The sequence below is a fragment of the Taurulus bubalis genome (assembly GCF_910589615.1).
Source record: "Taurulus bubalis genome assembly, chromosome: 1".
In the NCBI taxonomy this organism is placed as follows: Eukaryota; Metazoa; Chordata; class Actinopteri; order Perciformes; family Cottidae; genus Taurulus; species Taurulus bubalis.
In genome coordinates this window covers 6367599-6382456 of record NC_136589.1, presented here as the reverse complement: position 1 = coordinate 6382456, position 14858 = coordinate 6367599, and the positions used below count along the sequence as shown (strand labels likewise).

The 14858-nt window shown below is 42.8% G+C and overlaps 1 protein-coding gene across 1 annotated transcript; it reads left to right on the top strand.

The window, feature by feature from the left end:
* Positions 1 to 2561: 2561 nt before the first annotated feature.
* pkdccb (protein kinase domain containing, cytoplasmic b) lies at positions 2562 to 11528 on the top strand. The gene is made up of 7 exons (XM_079221542.1): positions 2562 to 3221; positions 4011 to 4136; positions 5875 to 6146; positions 6477 to 6556; positions 6870 to 6977; positions 10005 to 10181; positions 10541 to 11528. The coding sequence occupies exons 1-7, from the start codon at positions 2577 to 2579 to the stop codon at positions 10645 to 10647; spliced, it is 1515 nt and encodes a 504-aa protein (XP_079077668.1). The 5' UTR covers positions 2562 to 2576; the 3' UTR covers positions 10648 to 11528.
* The last annotated feature ends 3330 nt before the right edge of the window (positions 11529 to 14858 follow it).

Below are 14858 nucleotides of genomic sequence, written 5' to 3'. Positions count from 1 at the left end.
ACGAGGACCAGGAGCTTGTTTCTGAGGCGGCTACTACGTAGTAGCACCAGGGCTGTTTGGGTTAATCTGCCCCGAGCTTCGCCCTGATTGGCGGAGCCGCCGTGATGCTGTGGTCGGTGCCTGGTCGCTGTCCAACCGGCCGCGGTGCTGGAGCTCCAAGTCACGGATCGTGTGCGTCGGTGCCTGCTTAATTATCTCCGACAGGAGCTACGGATGCTGTTCATTGATTACGTTCTGAAGACGCACAGACAGTGATGCTGTGTTTAATTAAAGCAACCACTTAAGTGGGACCTCCAGCTGCTGATCGCAATGGTACTGAATATTGTTAATGCGTCATCTCGTCAGGGCTGGAGAGGTGAATTCAGATTAAGTATTGTCTCCAATGTCCTTTATTTAAATCAATAAGCTTACCAATCGATAAGGAGGAGACTTAGATCAACCGCACCTACGTGTTACAATATATGATTTGTGTTTTCAAAAGATAAGATGCTTTATAAAGTGTTTACAAGTTGTAACGTGTCACCCATGATTAATAGCTGCTTTATAAATCAGTTATAAGACAGTGATAAGAACAACTTTTGGGTTGCCAGGTTGTGAAAAATCCCTTTTGAGTGGCTGGACTGTTTGAATGCTTAAAAAAAAGCATGTATCACTAACATGTCAAACTGCAGGCTTTGGAATAAAAACCACGAATTAATTACTAATTAACACTTCATGGTTTATTTGAAAGTGAGCAAGCTATTAACATGTATTCATTGTTTACCTAACATATTTCATTTTTACCAAATGGACAAGTTGAGCAGCAAAGGGATTTTTCTACAAACCCAAAAGCTTGTTTACTTGAAATTGTATAACTGAAATATAAATAATTAGTAAATGATAAATTAACCATGAATAAAACCAACGCATTAAGAATCCTTTACTATAGAAAGTAGTATACTATAATAGATAATATAATTCATCATCATATTATCTTATGCTAAATTCCTGAATAAGCCTGCAGTCATTAGTGAATGCAGTATGTCAAAGATTGTCCAAAGAGGGGCAAATAGTTTGATTTGAAGTGACCAAAAAGTAGCTTTACCGTTTCCCAAGAAAAGAATTGGGATAAACTGCATACATTGACCATTTACATAATGCAGTAAATAAGTGAGAAGAGAAAAGAGAAGGGAAAAAAAGAATATGACTTTGGTCTTTTTGTTAAGAGAAGTGAGAGCCAGAAACGACCAAACGGCATAAAAGAAAGGAGAAACTGTGACACAGCAGACCTGTGTGACTTTCTGCTAATGAGGCGGCCGCTGGTCTGGCTCTGGTTATAAATATGAATCATGGCACTGGGCCCTTGTGTTTGAGGGTCCGCCTTGGGAAAAAAGTAAATGATTTATTGGAAGAAAGGTAAACATCGAGAGGGGGAGGGTGTGAGAGAGGCTTGTAGGAGAGAGATGAAAGTCCTATTTCATGGTTTTTAAATAAGAACCAGAAACATCTTTTTTTTCTCTCAATAAATGATTAGTGCTCCTCAGATTCAAGCAAAAGGCTCGCTGTGTTGATGGTTGGCATGGAGTTTTCTCTACAGCCTGTTGCAGCTGACATGGCTAATGCCTTGTTGACTTCAGGCACTGATTAACTCACACTGAGTAGCAGCCACACACATGCACATACAAGAAGAAAACAACCCAAATACACATGCATTCAAAGCCTGAGAGGCACGTACCGGAAAACACACACACACACACACACACACACACACACACACACACACACACACACACTGAGAGGCTGAAGAGAGGGTGTTTGGCTTCTGGCTGGTACTGAGGTGACAGCCATGGTCATTTCCTGTGACAGATCTCTGCCAGTGAGTAGGGATGCAGAGGGAAACGCTTCATTACAGCTTCAGTGCTGCCGTAACATCTGTGAAACAAATACAGTTGGATGAATAATAAAGATACAACAGGAAATAGAAAAGGTGTGAGGTGCTTCTGTGAACTTGATTTGTTACTGTAATGCTTCTGATCAGTAATAAATCCACCTCTGAGTGATTGTTTTTGAGTGAAGACATAAAGGTGTTTTGCTGCCACCTGTTGGACAGATTGTGAAAGTGACAGCAGTCCTCCTCTGTCTCCATAAGATTTTTTTTTAAGCTGTTTCATGTTGAACAACATAACACTATACTTTTTATAAATGCATTATTTAACCAGCATGCCCATTTAAATATTTTTTATTTTAAATGTGTAATCAAAACTTAAGTTAAATTGTAATTCCCCCTCTGTGTGTTAAACACAACACATAGTTAATTATTCTTAACTGCCTGCCCTGCTGATTGCTGCTGTAAAATCAGCCGCGGAGAGCGCTTTAGCACGCGCACTATGTGACAACATGAGGTCGAGCTCTCCTGCGAAGTTGTTCAGCGGGTGTAAAGTTACGAGCGGACAGGACACACCTCTAGAGGGAGTTCCCGGGGAGGTGGAAACAAGGAGCTGATCACTTCTGCCGCAGAAAAGACCCTTCAGTCGGAGCTGGTCGGAGCCTGCGGCCGTGCGTCTTTCCAGCAGCAGTAGCCGTGCCACGAGAGGAAAATGCCCGGGATGGGCAACTCTTTACGCGCGGCTGCCCTCCTGGCTTTCGTGGTTCTTTCCATTCTGGTGTCACTCCTGATTAGCAGCGTGCAGCAGTTTGGAGCGAGAATATCATACTTTTCCAATGCAACTGTTGCTGGTGATGAGAAGGAGTTCGCGTCCCTTCGCGGGGCGTTGATTTACCAGCTCAACGAGAGGCGCAAAGAAATCATTCCGCTGCTTTTACCTGTTTATGATGATGATGATGATGATGATGATGATGATGATGATGAAAACGGACTACCCGGGGAAAGCCGACACTCTTTCCTCAATGACCAAACACAAGACTCAATTTTGGATTACAGTCTGTGGAATGAGATCACGCATGGCTCCAGAAAAGCGCATATGGATGACATGGATTGTGACTCGCTGGTGGACATGCAGGCGGTGGAGATTCTAGGGTCTGGATACACCAAACTGGTTGTCAAAGTGAATCTAGCCGGAGGTCAGTCGGTGGCGTTAAAACTGGTGAATGAGCAGGGGATAGACATGGGAAAGTGTGTGGAGGATTATAGAGACCCTCGAGGCTGCCGAGAGCTCGTTTCTTACAAGCTGAAGAAAGAAATAGTCCTGTTGCAGAGGCTGCAGCATCCAAACGTCATTAAGGTAAAGTGCTCCCTCTGACTTTTACAATAGTGGTATACCCTTAAATATTTAAGGTTAAGTTGGGTTACTGACCAAATGCCAAAGGAAGATAATAGACTATATTTGAATGTAAAGTTGTTGGAAAGTAGAGCATTATAAGCGCTGCTCACTTTAAAACACTGGAGCTAATGCTGGCATATTATAATTAAGATTGTCCATAATCCATGTAGGCCTTCCCCTGCTCACATTTTCCTTTGTCTCAGACACACTGAACTGGATGAAAGGCCTCACTGGCTCTGCAGGACCTTCCCATGTAATTAAATTAAATTCACTGACCCTCTTCTGACCTTTGGGTCCAGTTCGGCAAGAGCAGACAATGTGCCTCTGTCCTCTCTACAATCCCTGGTTGCATCTGAAACCCCCACAGAGTTTATTCACTCAAGTCATTACAGCCCAATTTAGAACTAGTTTTGAATTAAACCAAGCAGTTTGTGTCTCTCCGCAGTTGTGTGACAGCGGTGTGTCCAACAGTTCAACTGATCAATTTCACAAGTCTACAGAGCACATTCCCCTCTAGGCTAATGTGATTTCACTGTCACAAGTCTGAGTGCAGAGTGCACGGTTGGCAGAACATCATGTCCTCTTATTTCGCCCTACGATGAGAACTTTTCGACACTTTAGCCTGCCGCTTTCTCTAATTTCTACAGAGTAATAATGCAAAATTAAATGAAACAATTATCTTTGTCCTTTTTTGTTGTTGTTGCTCTACTTTCACTGTGACTAACCCACAGTTATTCGACACGTCCACAGCTCAAAGGCCACTGTGCAGGAGATGCAGGAGGAGGAGAGGATGGAAGAGTCACGGTCATTCTGGAGCAGGGGAATCCTCTCCAGATGATCCAGCTGCTCCAGAGTCCCTGGGAGGACCGGTTCAGGGTAAGCGTGTTAGTTCCCGCTTTCAGCTGTCGATACGCATGCTCTGTCATTCATCCTTTACACTACAGAACGAGGCTGAAGGTCTCCCTCGCACATATTTGCACGTTATGCATGTGCAAGCCCCTCGCTCGTCTTGGCAGGAGAGAGGGAGGTTGAAAGATGAGGGAGGCGGACATTTGAAACTCCTGGAGGTTTGACATCTGTCCCTCAGTGTATTTGATCAGGCCGTGGTTGGAATGGAGATGGGTCCTGCAGTTTATCCACTGCAGGCTAGGAATGTCATCACACACACACACACACAGTTTTAGTCAACCCCCATCACAGGTATGCTCCCAGTTGGAGTCAACAGAGGCTGAATTTGGTGTGTGTGTGTGTGTGTGCTCGCGCATGGATGTGTTTGAAAGGAAAAAGGAAGAGTGAAAGACCATTTGGATTAGCAAAAGTAACATCACAGTCTGCAAGTATCATCTCAACTATGGGCCTCATTTTGCAGCATCACCCAAATAGCCGTTCATAATACCCCCCTGGAGCTGCTCGGCCCTTTTCAGCTTGGTTGCATCTGCGCAAGCTACAGTAATCCGGGGGTGTTCGGTTTCGCCCAGCCCTGTTATTACAGCGCTTCAATCCCAGCAAGTGACGTCCAAGAGACTCGGCGCATTACCTAACACTGCAGCTATGTTAGTGTGACAGAATCATTTCATGCTCTGTCAGTGCGTGGCTAATGCTTTTATGTTGCCTTTAGTAGCTTACTTATTTTCTCTTTCTGTTTTATTGTGGGATTTAAAGAGTACTATAAAAGCAGTCTCAGGAAATGGCTGGCAAATGTGGCCGGTGAAACGCCTTAAAAGAGAATAATGCGGTGTTTTTTGCAAGGCTGGACATTTTTATATTTTACTACTTTTAGCAATATAGTGAGCTTTAATTACATTTATCCAATGTGTCACCTTTTCAGGAAAAAACAAGTCCATGTTTAGCGTGACCGCCAAGAATGTTTTGGTTATTCCAGCATTTTGTTAAAGGCTTTTATTTGACAACAAGTAGCAGGAAGTTGGAGGGAAGCATGTAATCCACTAACGTCTGTTAAAAACACAAAAAGCTTAACCCAATTCTGCTACTAGCTACTAGTAAGGTTGCAAGTTAAAAATGTACGCATTACTGATTCAATTAGAATTTTAAATCAAATAATCATTGTAACTCTTAATTGTAATCGTGAAAAATAAATCCATATTCCAGGTTTTCCGATTATTTTTTTTGCGTTTTTTTTTATTTATTAAGCTTCTATGATAGTTAGCTGAGTACTTTTGGGATTTGGGGCTTTAGGGAATTATGATGTGCATTGTATGTATTTAAATTGTTATGTCCCAACAGATTAATCAAAATATGGTACTCAGATTAAATAATGATGAAAAAATAAATTAGTTGTAGCCCTGATTTAATCAATAAAACGTCCATTTTAAAGCTGACAGAGCCTAAGGTGACGTCTTTAAATTGCTATGTTACAGAACTCAAAAATATAAAATTTGAAATGATATGAAACAGCAGGAAATTAGCAAATCCCCACATTGGAGAGTTGGAGGCAGTGAATGTTTAGCATTTTCGCCTTTTTATAAATTGCTTCTTGTTCCACGGTTTTAGGAGCTGCAAGGACAATATTTCACTGTGACTGCGTTCCTGTGCACTTAAACAAATGGTCATCAATCTAGCTGATCAGGTTTTGTCATATTTGATCACCTCCCAGGTGTGTCTGGACCTGGTCAGGCTCCTCCACTTCCTCTCCCAGTCTCCTCTGGGCTCCGTGGCCCTATTGGACTTCCAGCCGCGGCAGTTTGTCACCGTGTCTGGCGAGCTGAAGCTCACCGACCTGGACGACGCCAGCGCCAAGGAGACCTCCTGTCAGATGGACGGAGACTGCACCCTCCAGTTTCCACACAGAAATTTCACTCTGCCCTGCTCGGCACGGGGAGTGTGTGAGGGCCTGAATGAGAAGAGGAACATTTACAATGCCTATAGGTAAGAGAAGGGACAGTTTTACTACGTGGTAAACGTGTGATGGATTGATGGAGCAGCTACACGGATGATTGTAGAGGCCCAGTCGGCTGCTGAAACCTTGTTGATTGTAAAGACATATAGCTGGAAATGGGAAGTTTGATGGAGGAGGTGTGATGATTAAATTGGGAGCTTCAGTGGACAAAAAGGAGTGTTTTCTGTTTTAAAAAGGACAGCTTTATGGACTGTTTGTTTTAACACTGTGGTGAGGCAAGTCGTGTTCTGTGGGAACTATGTGATGGGGCTTGTCTGTCTTTCTGTCTGTCTGACTGAGTTGTCTTTGTCTGGCCCCAGGTATTTTTTCACCTACCTGCTGCCTCACCAGGCCCCGCCCGGCTTCACACACCTGGTAGACCACATCATGAACTCCACAGGTGAGGACGAGAGACGTCTTAACATGACGGGACGCTCACTTATTGGAGATCAGAAAGCGAATCGCTCCATTATGGCAGTCGTGTAATGACATGCTTCGGCATAAGTCCTTTTTTAATGAGCTCGACAAGATGCTTCCTGACATGTAACAAGGGAATGAATACGATATCTGTTGAGATGACATGACTGGGATTAGACAGTAGTAGCCTAGTGAGCGGAAAAACAAATCATCCATATTGGATAGTATGACTTTATGCCTGAAGTCAGTTAGATCTTTAACCAGATTTGTGTGTGTGTGTGTGTGTGTGTGTCCAGGGGAGCTGAAAGCTGACATCAATCAAACGCTGGAGGCCTTTGAACATATCCTCCTCCTCTACAAGTCTGGCTTGCACCTGGACCACCTGCCTCCATCAATAATCAGAGGTAAGATTTCGTGGAATGAAGGCTGCTTTTTAGAAAGTACAGTGGGCCCCGTTGTAGACCCGATTCTTTTTTGGAGAGAATGCTTGGCTCTTTTCTTACCCTCACACAGTCTACACCTCTGTTTTCCTTTTTTATCTTTCAAAGAAATGAAGGAGGGTGTTTCTCCCTCTCTGGCTGTTTTGACAGGTTTATTAGGCAGCTGGAATGAGGGGACAAGACCAACAAAGTGGGATTAATCCTGCATGTCTCTGGCTCAGAAAGCACAGTCGGCGTTCATTTAAAAAAACAGTGCTGGCATTCCGCAGTTGTTCTGTTTCAACTTTCATGGTCGTCATGTAGAGATTTCTTTTCCAACTTTTAAATTATTACCATAAAAAAAAAAATAGAGCCTTCCAGAATAGTCGTATAAAGTACTTTTTTTTTTTTTGTTGAAACGTTTCGTCCCACTTCTGTATTCTTTTAGAATAAGCACTGAAAGTCCTTGACTTTTCTTCTCTCCGACTCGCCACTGCAGCCCCCCTCCCCCCCTGTCCCCTCCCGCCATTCCTCTCAACTCTATGAAATATTAATAACAGAATGACTGGCTGCGTTCCTGTGGTGAGATTTTCCGTCCCCCCAGATGCTGGACTGTTTATATAGCAGCGCTTTGTGAATTTAATCACAGATTCAGGGTAAAGAGGCCTGGGCGCTGAGGCTGACACCAGGAGGGAATGTTCTAGCTTAACAAGGAGGTGCCATGAGTCAACCCTGCTGCTGCTGCTTAGTGTGTGTGATAAGACCCCCACAGTGTGTGTGTGTGTGTGTGTGTGTGTGTGTGTGTGTGTGTGTGTGTGTGTGTGTGTGTGTGTGTGTGTGTGTGTGTGTGTGTGCATATTATTACTGTATTGTGGGTTTTGTTCAAACAGAGGTGTTTTTGGGGTGGATTGAAAATTTTGGTCAAGATTTTTTAATTGGGTTTAGTTTCTAGTTTAACATGTTGGCAAATACACACATTAATGTTCATGCCAAGAGTAAGATGAGATAATTAATAGCACTCCCCATACTGTGTCTGTCTGAAATATGCAGCAGCAGCCGGTTAAACTGGAAACAGCTAGCTTGGCTCCGTCCAAAAGTTAAGGAATCTGCCTAGCGGCACCTTTTTTAATATCATATCTTATCCGTTGAAGATACTTTTTTTTTCTCTGCTGGTTGTCCATACGTCTTTAAGAGGTTACTGCCACCAGCCAAGATATAGTCCAGCACATAACCCCCTGTTAAAGTGCAATTTTTTTTTTTTTTTTTTTTTTACAATTTTAGATATTGTTCTGATTTAAACAAACACATAATGTGTTAAATTAGTGCGTTTTAGAGGTGGCTTACATGGATTTGATTTCTGTGTCCAGTCTTTGTTGTCAGCTAAGCTAACCACTTCTGGCTTGCTATTAATCTTTATGTCGATCTCTCTCTAAGAAAGCCAATCGGCACATTACCCAACATTTCCAACTGTAGCTTTAAATGATTAAACAACCAGCAGAGAGAACAAACAACACATAGTGTATAAACAAACACATGGCTCATTAATATGTCCCTCCTAAAACGGGGAAAAAGAGAACTGCAGCCAAAGATGCAACTAAACTTGATAAAAGAAGCCAAATGGCAACACAGCTCAAAGACGCTCATCAAGTTGTAATTTGAAATTGCTGACAGATGGAGATTCGTTGGTTATGTGGACGTAACTTCTTCACAGCTGAGAGCACTTGTGCTTGGATGGCGGAGGAGTTGTGTGCAAAAAGGCAATGGGTGAACTCCTTAAGCACTGCCATGAACATAATCTTTAAATGAATAAGAAAGGAAGGTTGTTTTCCCGTCGCTCATCTTAAACACAAAGAGCTTATATTCATACGTGTCTGTCTCCTCGACAGCTGAGGCCTGCCACCATTTTGCTTCCCAACAGGCCCTTTTTTTTTTTTTTCTCCCCTGAGAAGGATCCTCGAAACACTCCTTCTCCTTGTTCCCTTTGCTCGAACCCAGAAGGCAGATCCTCGTGTCCTTTTCCTCTTAACAATACCCCCACACACACACCAGCTCCTGCCATTTAGGAAGGTTAACAGTTTGTAACAGCGTGCCTCCTCCTCCGTACGGGCTCACAGACGAGGCTTTTGTCCTGCTCTGGTGTGTGTGTGTGTGTGTGTGTGTGTGTGTGTGTGTGTGTGTGTGTGTGTGTGCATGCTTCTTTCTCGTGGCTCCTGCTAATGTGTAGCAGATGATTTAATACCAGATCCACATGAAGTCTGACTGAAAGAATCATAATGATCATGAATGTAACACAAATGTTCGGGCAGGAAGGAGGTGGAGGGAAGAGATTTTTCAGTGTGGAACAACAGCTCGTAATGAGAAAAATTGCTCTAAATGGTGTGCAACTATTTCTATCTTTGGCTTTTTGAAGTTCCAGCTTCTCAGTTTCGCACAATTGTATGCTTTTCTTTCATGCTTGTGAAAGTAGATGCTATTTCAAGCCATCATCTGGAAAGTTATGATTCAAAGAAACACAATTTTCTCATTTTTTTTCAACCCCAAATTTCAGAAAGTATTTGTAAGATTAACCAATGGACATAAGTTAGTTGCATCCATATTTGTTATAAACACTGGTAGTAATAATTAATTAAAAATAAGTAATCTAAAGGGTTAAATATACATGCATCAGATATGGAACAATATTTAGTTGGAAACTATGTACATGATACATTTATACATTGTAACCGAAGATAAGTTCATCTACCTTTTTTATCTTTAAACCTGTCAATCATAACTATTTTAGGAATCCCTTTAGTCAGAAGAGATCTGTAGTTGCCGGACAAAGATGCTGTATCTTCACCTTCAACCTGTTTTTATTTGATGCTCTGATCTGTATTCTCTTTATTTGATGCTGCACTGTATCAGTTTCCCCACAGGGATCATTAAACTTCCATCTTATCCTCAAAGAGCGCTTCAAAAATCCTTTCAGTAGCATCATGTATTAAAGTGGCATTTCATTCTTTTCATGGTTAGATTACACCATGATGCGAGGCATGAGGACCTCTGGGAACGCGGAGTACCGCTGCTGGCCGTCCTACAGCCAGCAGGGCTGCGTGCTGTCGGTCCACAGTGCGAGAGAGGCAGCGTTCATCTGTAACTCCCATTCTCAGTGCAACAGCTTCTCTCTGACCGGACAGAAGACTTGGACCGGTGAGTAAAACCGCCGACGAACTCCTCCTTACATTTCCTCTGAAGTTTGTCAAATGTTTTTTTTCCAGCTCACTTTAGTCTGTAAAACTCATTACACAAATTAAATCAGCCAGATACGGAACGCCCTCCTATAATGAGCATGTATAATTACCCACAAAATCATGTCGGACTAAGACTGCTGAGTAAACGCAGTCAGCAGCTGCTCTCTTAATCTTTCGATGAAGCTTTTAAATGTTGAAATGTATACAGTTATTAAGTACGGTATATCAAGTCAAGACATGCTACGCTATTGAAGTTGCAGATGTGTTTAACATGCCTCTTTTTTTTTTTCCTCTTTCTTTTTTGTTCGTGCTGTGCAGGTCGGCTCCTGGCCTCCTTCAGGAGCAGCTTCAGTCATCTGGTGCCTGATGGGACGTCAGAGGTGTATGTGAAGAAACCCAAAGCTCCTGAAGCTTCAACAGTGTGACACAAGGACCCACACAGAACCATCCAGCTTCAATCGGGCTGAGTGAGATGAGCGATAACACACAACACGCAGAATGTTGCGCTTAAGATGAGAAGTGCCTCCTCCTTGTGAGCATGTTGAACGCTGCTCGGCTCTGTGGATTTGCAGGAGGAGCGTAGAGGCCGGGGCTGAGGAGGCGTTTGAAGTGAGGCAAGTGAATGTGATGTATTTATAGGGCTTCTGCTCAGTGACTGTTTGATCTGCTTGCCAGCTCACTGCCTCTGCCAACTACTATTTAAAGGGATTTCCCTTCAGGTACAATTAAGGAGGGAGAGCCATGTGCCCTCTACATGTTTTTTTTTTTTCCTCTACAGTGTCTTTATTTGCCATGTGTGTTGGCTTTCGTTGTGAGGTCGGGTCCCCTAGTATGATTTTTAAGCCAAAGAGGTAATAAGAACAGCCGCTGCAGCTCAGCGTTTGAAGCCTGAGGACGAGAAAAGAAAACAAGCTCTTATACAAATACACTTTGATGTTAATGCGCTGAGGTTGCGCCTGTTTTTTCATGGTTGCCTGGCTTAGCTGCGCGGTGGTATGAGATGGCAACAACCATGTAAGCATTTCCACATTAACAATGAGCAAAGATGATGAAAACCATTCCCGAGCAGTCTGTTTTTACATATTTTTGTAAACTTAGTTCATATTGCTTAGTGCATAAATATTTACATGATCAAATGAAATGTAATTGTTCTTACGTGATTGTGCATTTTAGCTTACGTGCACCTTGTGGGTGAAACTTTTATTTTCAATGAAAAATGATTCACGTCAGTGTTTTTTTTTTATACTTCACTTATTGTAATTGTACAGTTTTACAATTTTGTAATAATATAAATGTATTGTTTCTACTTTTTGCTGTGGTTGTCAAATGCATTTTTTTTTTTTTTTACTGTATTAACCAAAGTATAACTAAGAGCATGTTTATTTCTCATTAGCACCTGTGTGTGTCAGTGGGGGAGGTGGAACTTGCATGTGTATACTGACCTGTTTTTGTGTGTGTTTTTAAATCCTTTATCTGCTCACGTGCCCCCACATCTACAATCTGTAGCCCATCTGAATGAAACCTACGGTGCTCCGCAGAGTTTGCACAATACCAGAGGAATGCATTCAAATGTCGCGTCATGCTGAGCTCATTATGAGCCTTAATTAATACATGTAAATTAGCTTACTTACCTTCCCTTTCTCATGGGGAGAGAGGGGGCATTACTGTTAGACAAAGGCAGTCATCAGGACAATCAGAGCACAATCTGCGGTTTGCACACGAATGGGCTTCCCATCTGTGCCTGCCAGGAGGAGCCGGTGAGGTTGAGATAAGGGCGAACTGCAGGGTGGTAGGCTGAAGGATTTGTAAAGTCAGAACTTGTAGCAGCCATAGAGTCTGGTGGGAGAGAAAGAGCAGACCAAATACCAGCGATGTACTGATATGAGCCAGATGCTTTTGCAGTCGGTCATCCCACACGCTCCACATATTTCCTATTGCTGTTAGGTGGGGAATTGTATGCGAGAAATACAAAATAATGCAAAAACAATGCATTTTTTCAGACAAATATATCTTTGAATGTGGTGACTGATTTGCCGTGCAGCTATACCGTTACTACTGACTTTGAAGGACACGTCCTGTCTACAAATTACACTTTTATAGCTGAGACACCGGGGAAGCCTCAGGGTCTTCTTTGCCTCATGTTGGCCCCTTGTTGTCTGGACAAAGCTGGCTGATTAGAGTCTGATTGTGGAGATAAGAAGTCTGAGTCAGATTGGAAAAGAACAAACCAACTCACTGGACCAACACAGCAGGGCTGACTAGAGGCACAGGTTGGATGGTGGGGAAATAATCCCCCACAAGATGTTTGTTTTACCTGAGCTTTTGTAAATAGACTTAAAACCTCAGTAAAAGAACTGCAGATAGCCACAACAATCTACATTGTATGTTTAAATGAATACTTTTGGAAATATGCTTATTTACTTTCAATGAAGGTTACGAATACTAGTCAATCGGAGGCAGAGCATGGCGGGTCGTGACCTAGCCATTTGGAAAAAAATTGGCCATACAGTAAAGGTAAAGCTGAAGTGAGCAGTTTGTTAGCTTAGCAGTTGCTTTTGTACAGGTTAAAAAAAAAAGACCAGACGTGTTTATCAGTGCACTTTAGAGGTGCTGGTTGGTGGATTTTGTTACATTTTTACAGAGCCAGGTCAACTGTTAGCCCGTTTCTAGTCTTTGTGCTAAACTAAGCTAACGGCTGCGGGTGGTGGTTCATCTCATTCAGGCTGGACCTTCTCATCTAATGCTCATTTAGAAAACAGTTTTTCCCAAAATGTCAAACTATTTAATTTGTGTAGTTTCTCTAGTATACAGATGCAAGTTAGGAATCTACAGTTAAAGCAACAAAAGTAGCTAGCTGATAGATTAATGGCCGACTCAGTAAAGTGGTCACTCAAAAAGTTTAAAACGTGTATTCACAAGTAAGCCTAACAGTGAACACGCAGTGATAAGCTTTACTTTATTAAAATGTACAGCTGCTGCTCATCCTTCTCCACGTCGACTCGCAGAAGAAAACGTCCGACTGGTTTTTCTCGACACTCCTCTTGACAGAGCTAATGGATGTTCTGGCATTGCCTGTAGCTTGCACATGTTTTATGATCAAACATTTTGAAACGAATGCAGAGCGGCAATTGTATTCATTTTTTTTGTTATTTAGTTAAAGTTAGTTTACATTCACAGTTCAACAATACATCTTTCTTCGTGTTCCTGGGGTTGGTGAAACCTGGGCATCAGAATCTGCGGTTGTTTCAGACGAGGTATCCACAGCATAGTTTTTGTATTCTCAGTTGAGTCTGAAAGTATTCCCTTTCTTCCCTCTGACTTTGTTTATTTAGCTGGAAATATGTGGGGAGTTTCAAAGGTTGAGCTGCTCTGAGCCTGTTTGTTTTCTCGTGAAAGTCATTTTTTTGTTTAGGGATGTTTTCATATCTGCATCGCGGTGAAACGTTCAAAGCAATCATGTGGTACTGCTCTCCTCATGTTCCTGTGTGGTACACTGGTCCCCTGTTTTTAACCGTGTAATTGACAAGTTGGTCTTTTATTTTTATTTTTTAAGGTTCAGCAAATGAGCGGGGGAGGAGAGAGTGTTTTTTTTTTTGCTCGGCTCCATACCCCTCCATTTCTGTTTTTTTAAGTTTCCAGTTTCACCCGACTTGTTTCCGTCGGGTTTTATTCATGACCTCCATCTGGAAATAATATATGTTCATGAAAACAAGCCATCAGCAATTTTAGGGAAGAGTTGTGTGCGTGTGTGTGTATGTGGGAGAGAGAGAGGGTGCGGGGAGGGGGACATTAGGGGCCTCTTCTGTAGGGTTCAGGCTCAACCAATGTAACAGTGTTAGTGCAGTGAAAAATACATGTATGAGTAAGCTGAGGACCAAAGCTTCCAACCTCCTCTCTTAAAATCCTGCTGCTATGCATTTGTGGTCTGGCTTAAGTCTTTGATTCCACTGCAAAGTTAGTCATCAAATGTAAGAAACCGCAGTTGCTGGGAGAAATGACGTGTCAGGCAGGTCTTTGGCAAAATGTTTGACCTTGGCTCAGTCTAAAAATATGCATTAACTCAGTGAAAGCCGGCATAGTTCTGCAGGAAAGAAGATCTGGCTTGTGTTTAAGTTGCTCACAGGAGCGTATGCAGCCTGTGACGGGAGAGATAGAGCAGATATTCATTGACTCCAGGCTCGCAGAACACTTCTGTGCCTGTCTGCCGCCTTGGCTGCGGTACACAGGAGACCGGTCGGTCACACCTGAGAGCCTCTGAAGAGTAGCCAGACATTTAGCCGGGCCTGTCCCGAGCACAGAGGCTTCTTAGTTTGCAGGTCGCTGTCTGTATATCTAACTGTCTAACTAACTATTTGCTTGTCTGACTGGAGCTGATACAATCTCTTTTAGAGCCATAATGGCTTTAGCAGGCCCTGAAGGAGAGAGCGCAAGTAGGTGTGTGTGAGGAGAGGGTTTTCATTTCTGGCTGTCTGTGTTGGCGGGGGGCGGGGGGTGGGGGGGTGTTGGCTGGATCATGTTTTAAAAGCCCTGAAGTTAACCCCAGTCAAAAGGTTTATGCCTACCACTAAAGCCACAGAGGCATCTTGAAAGGTGTAATAGCTGTGCCTTGTATCCAGTAACATCTCCATAGGCCCAC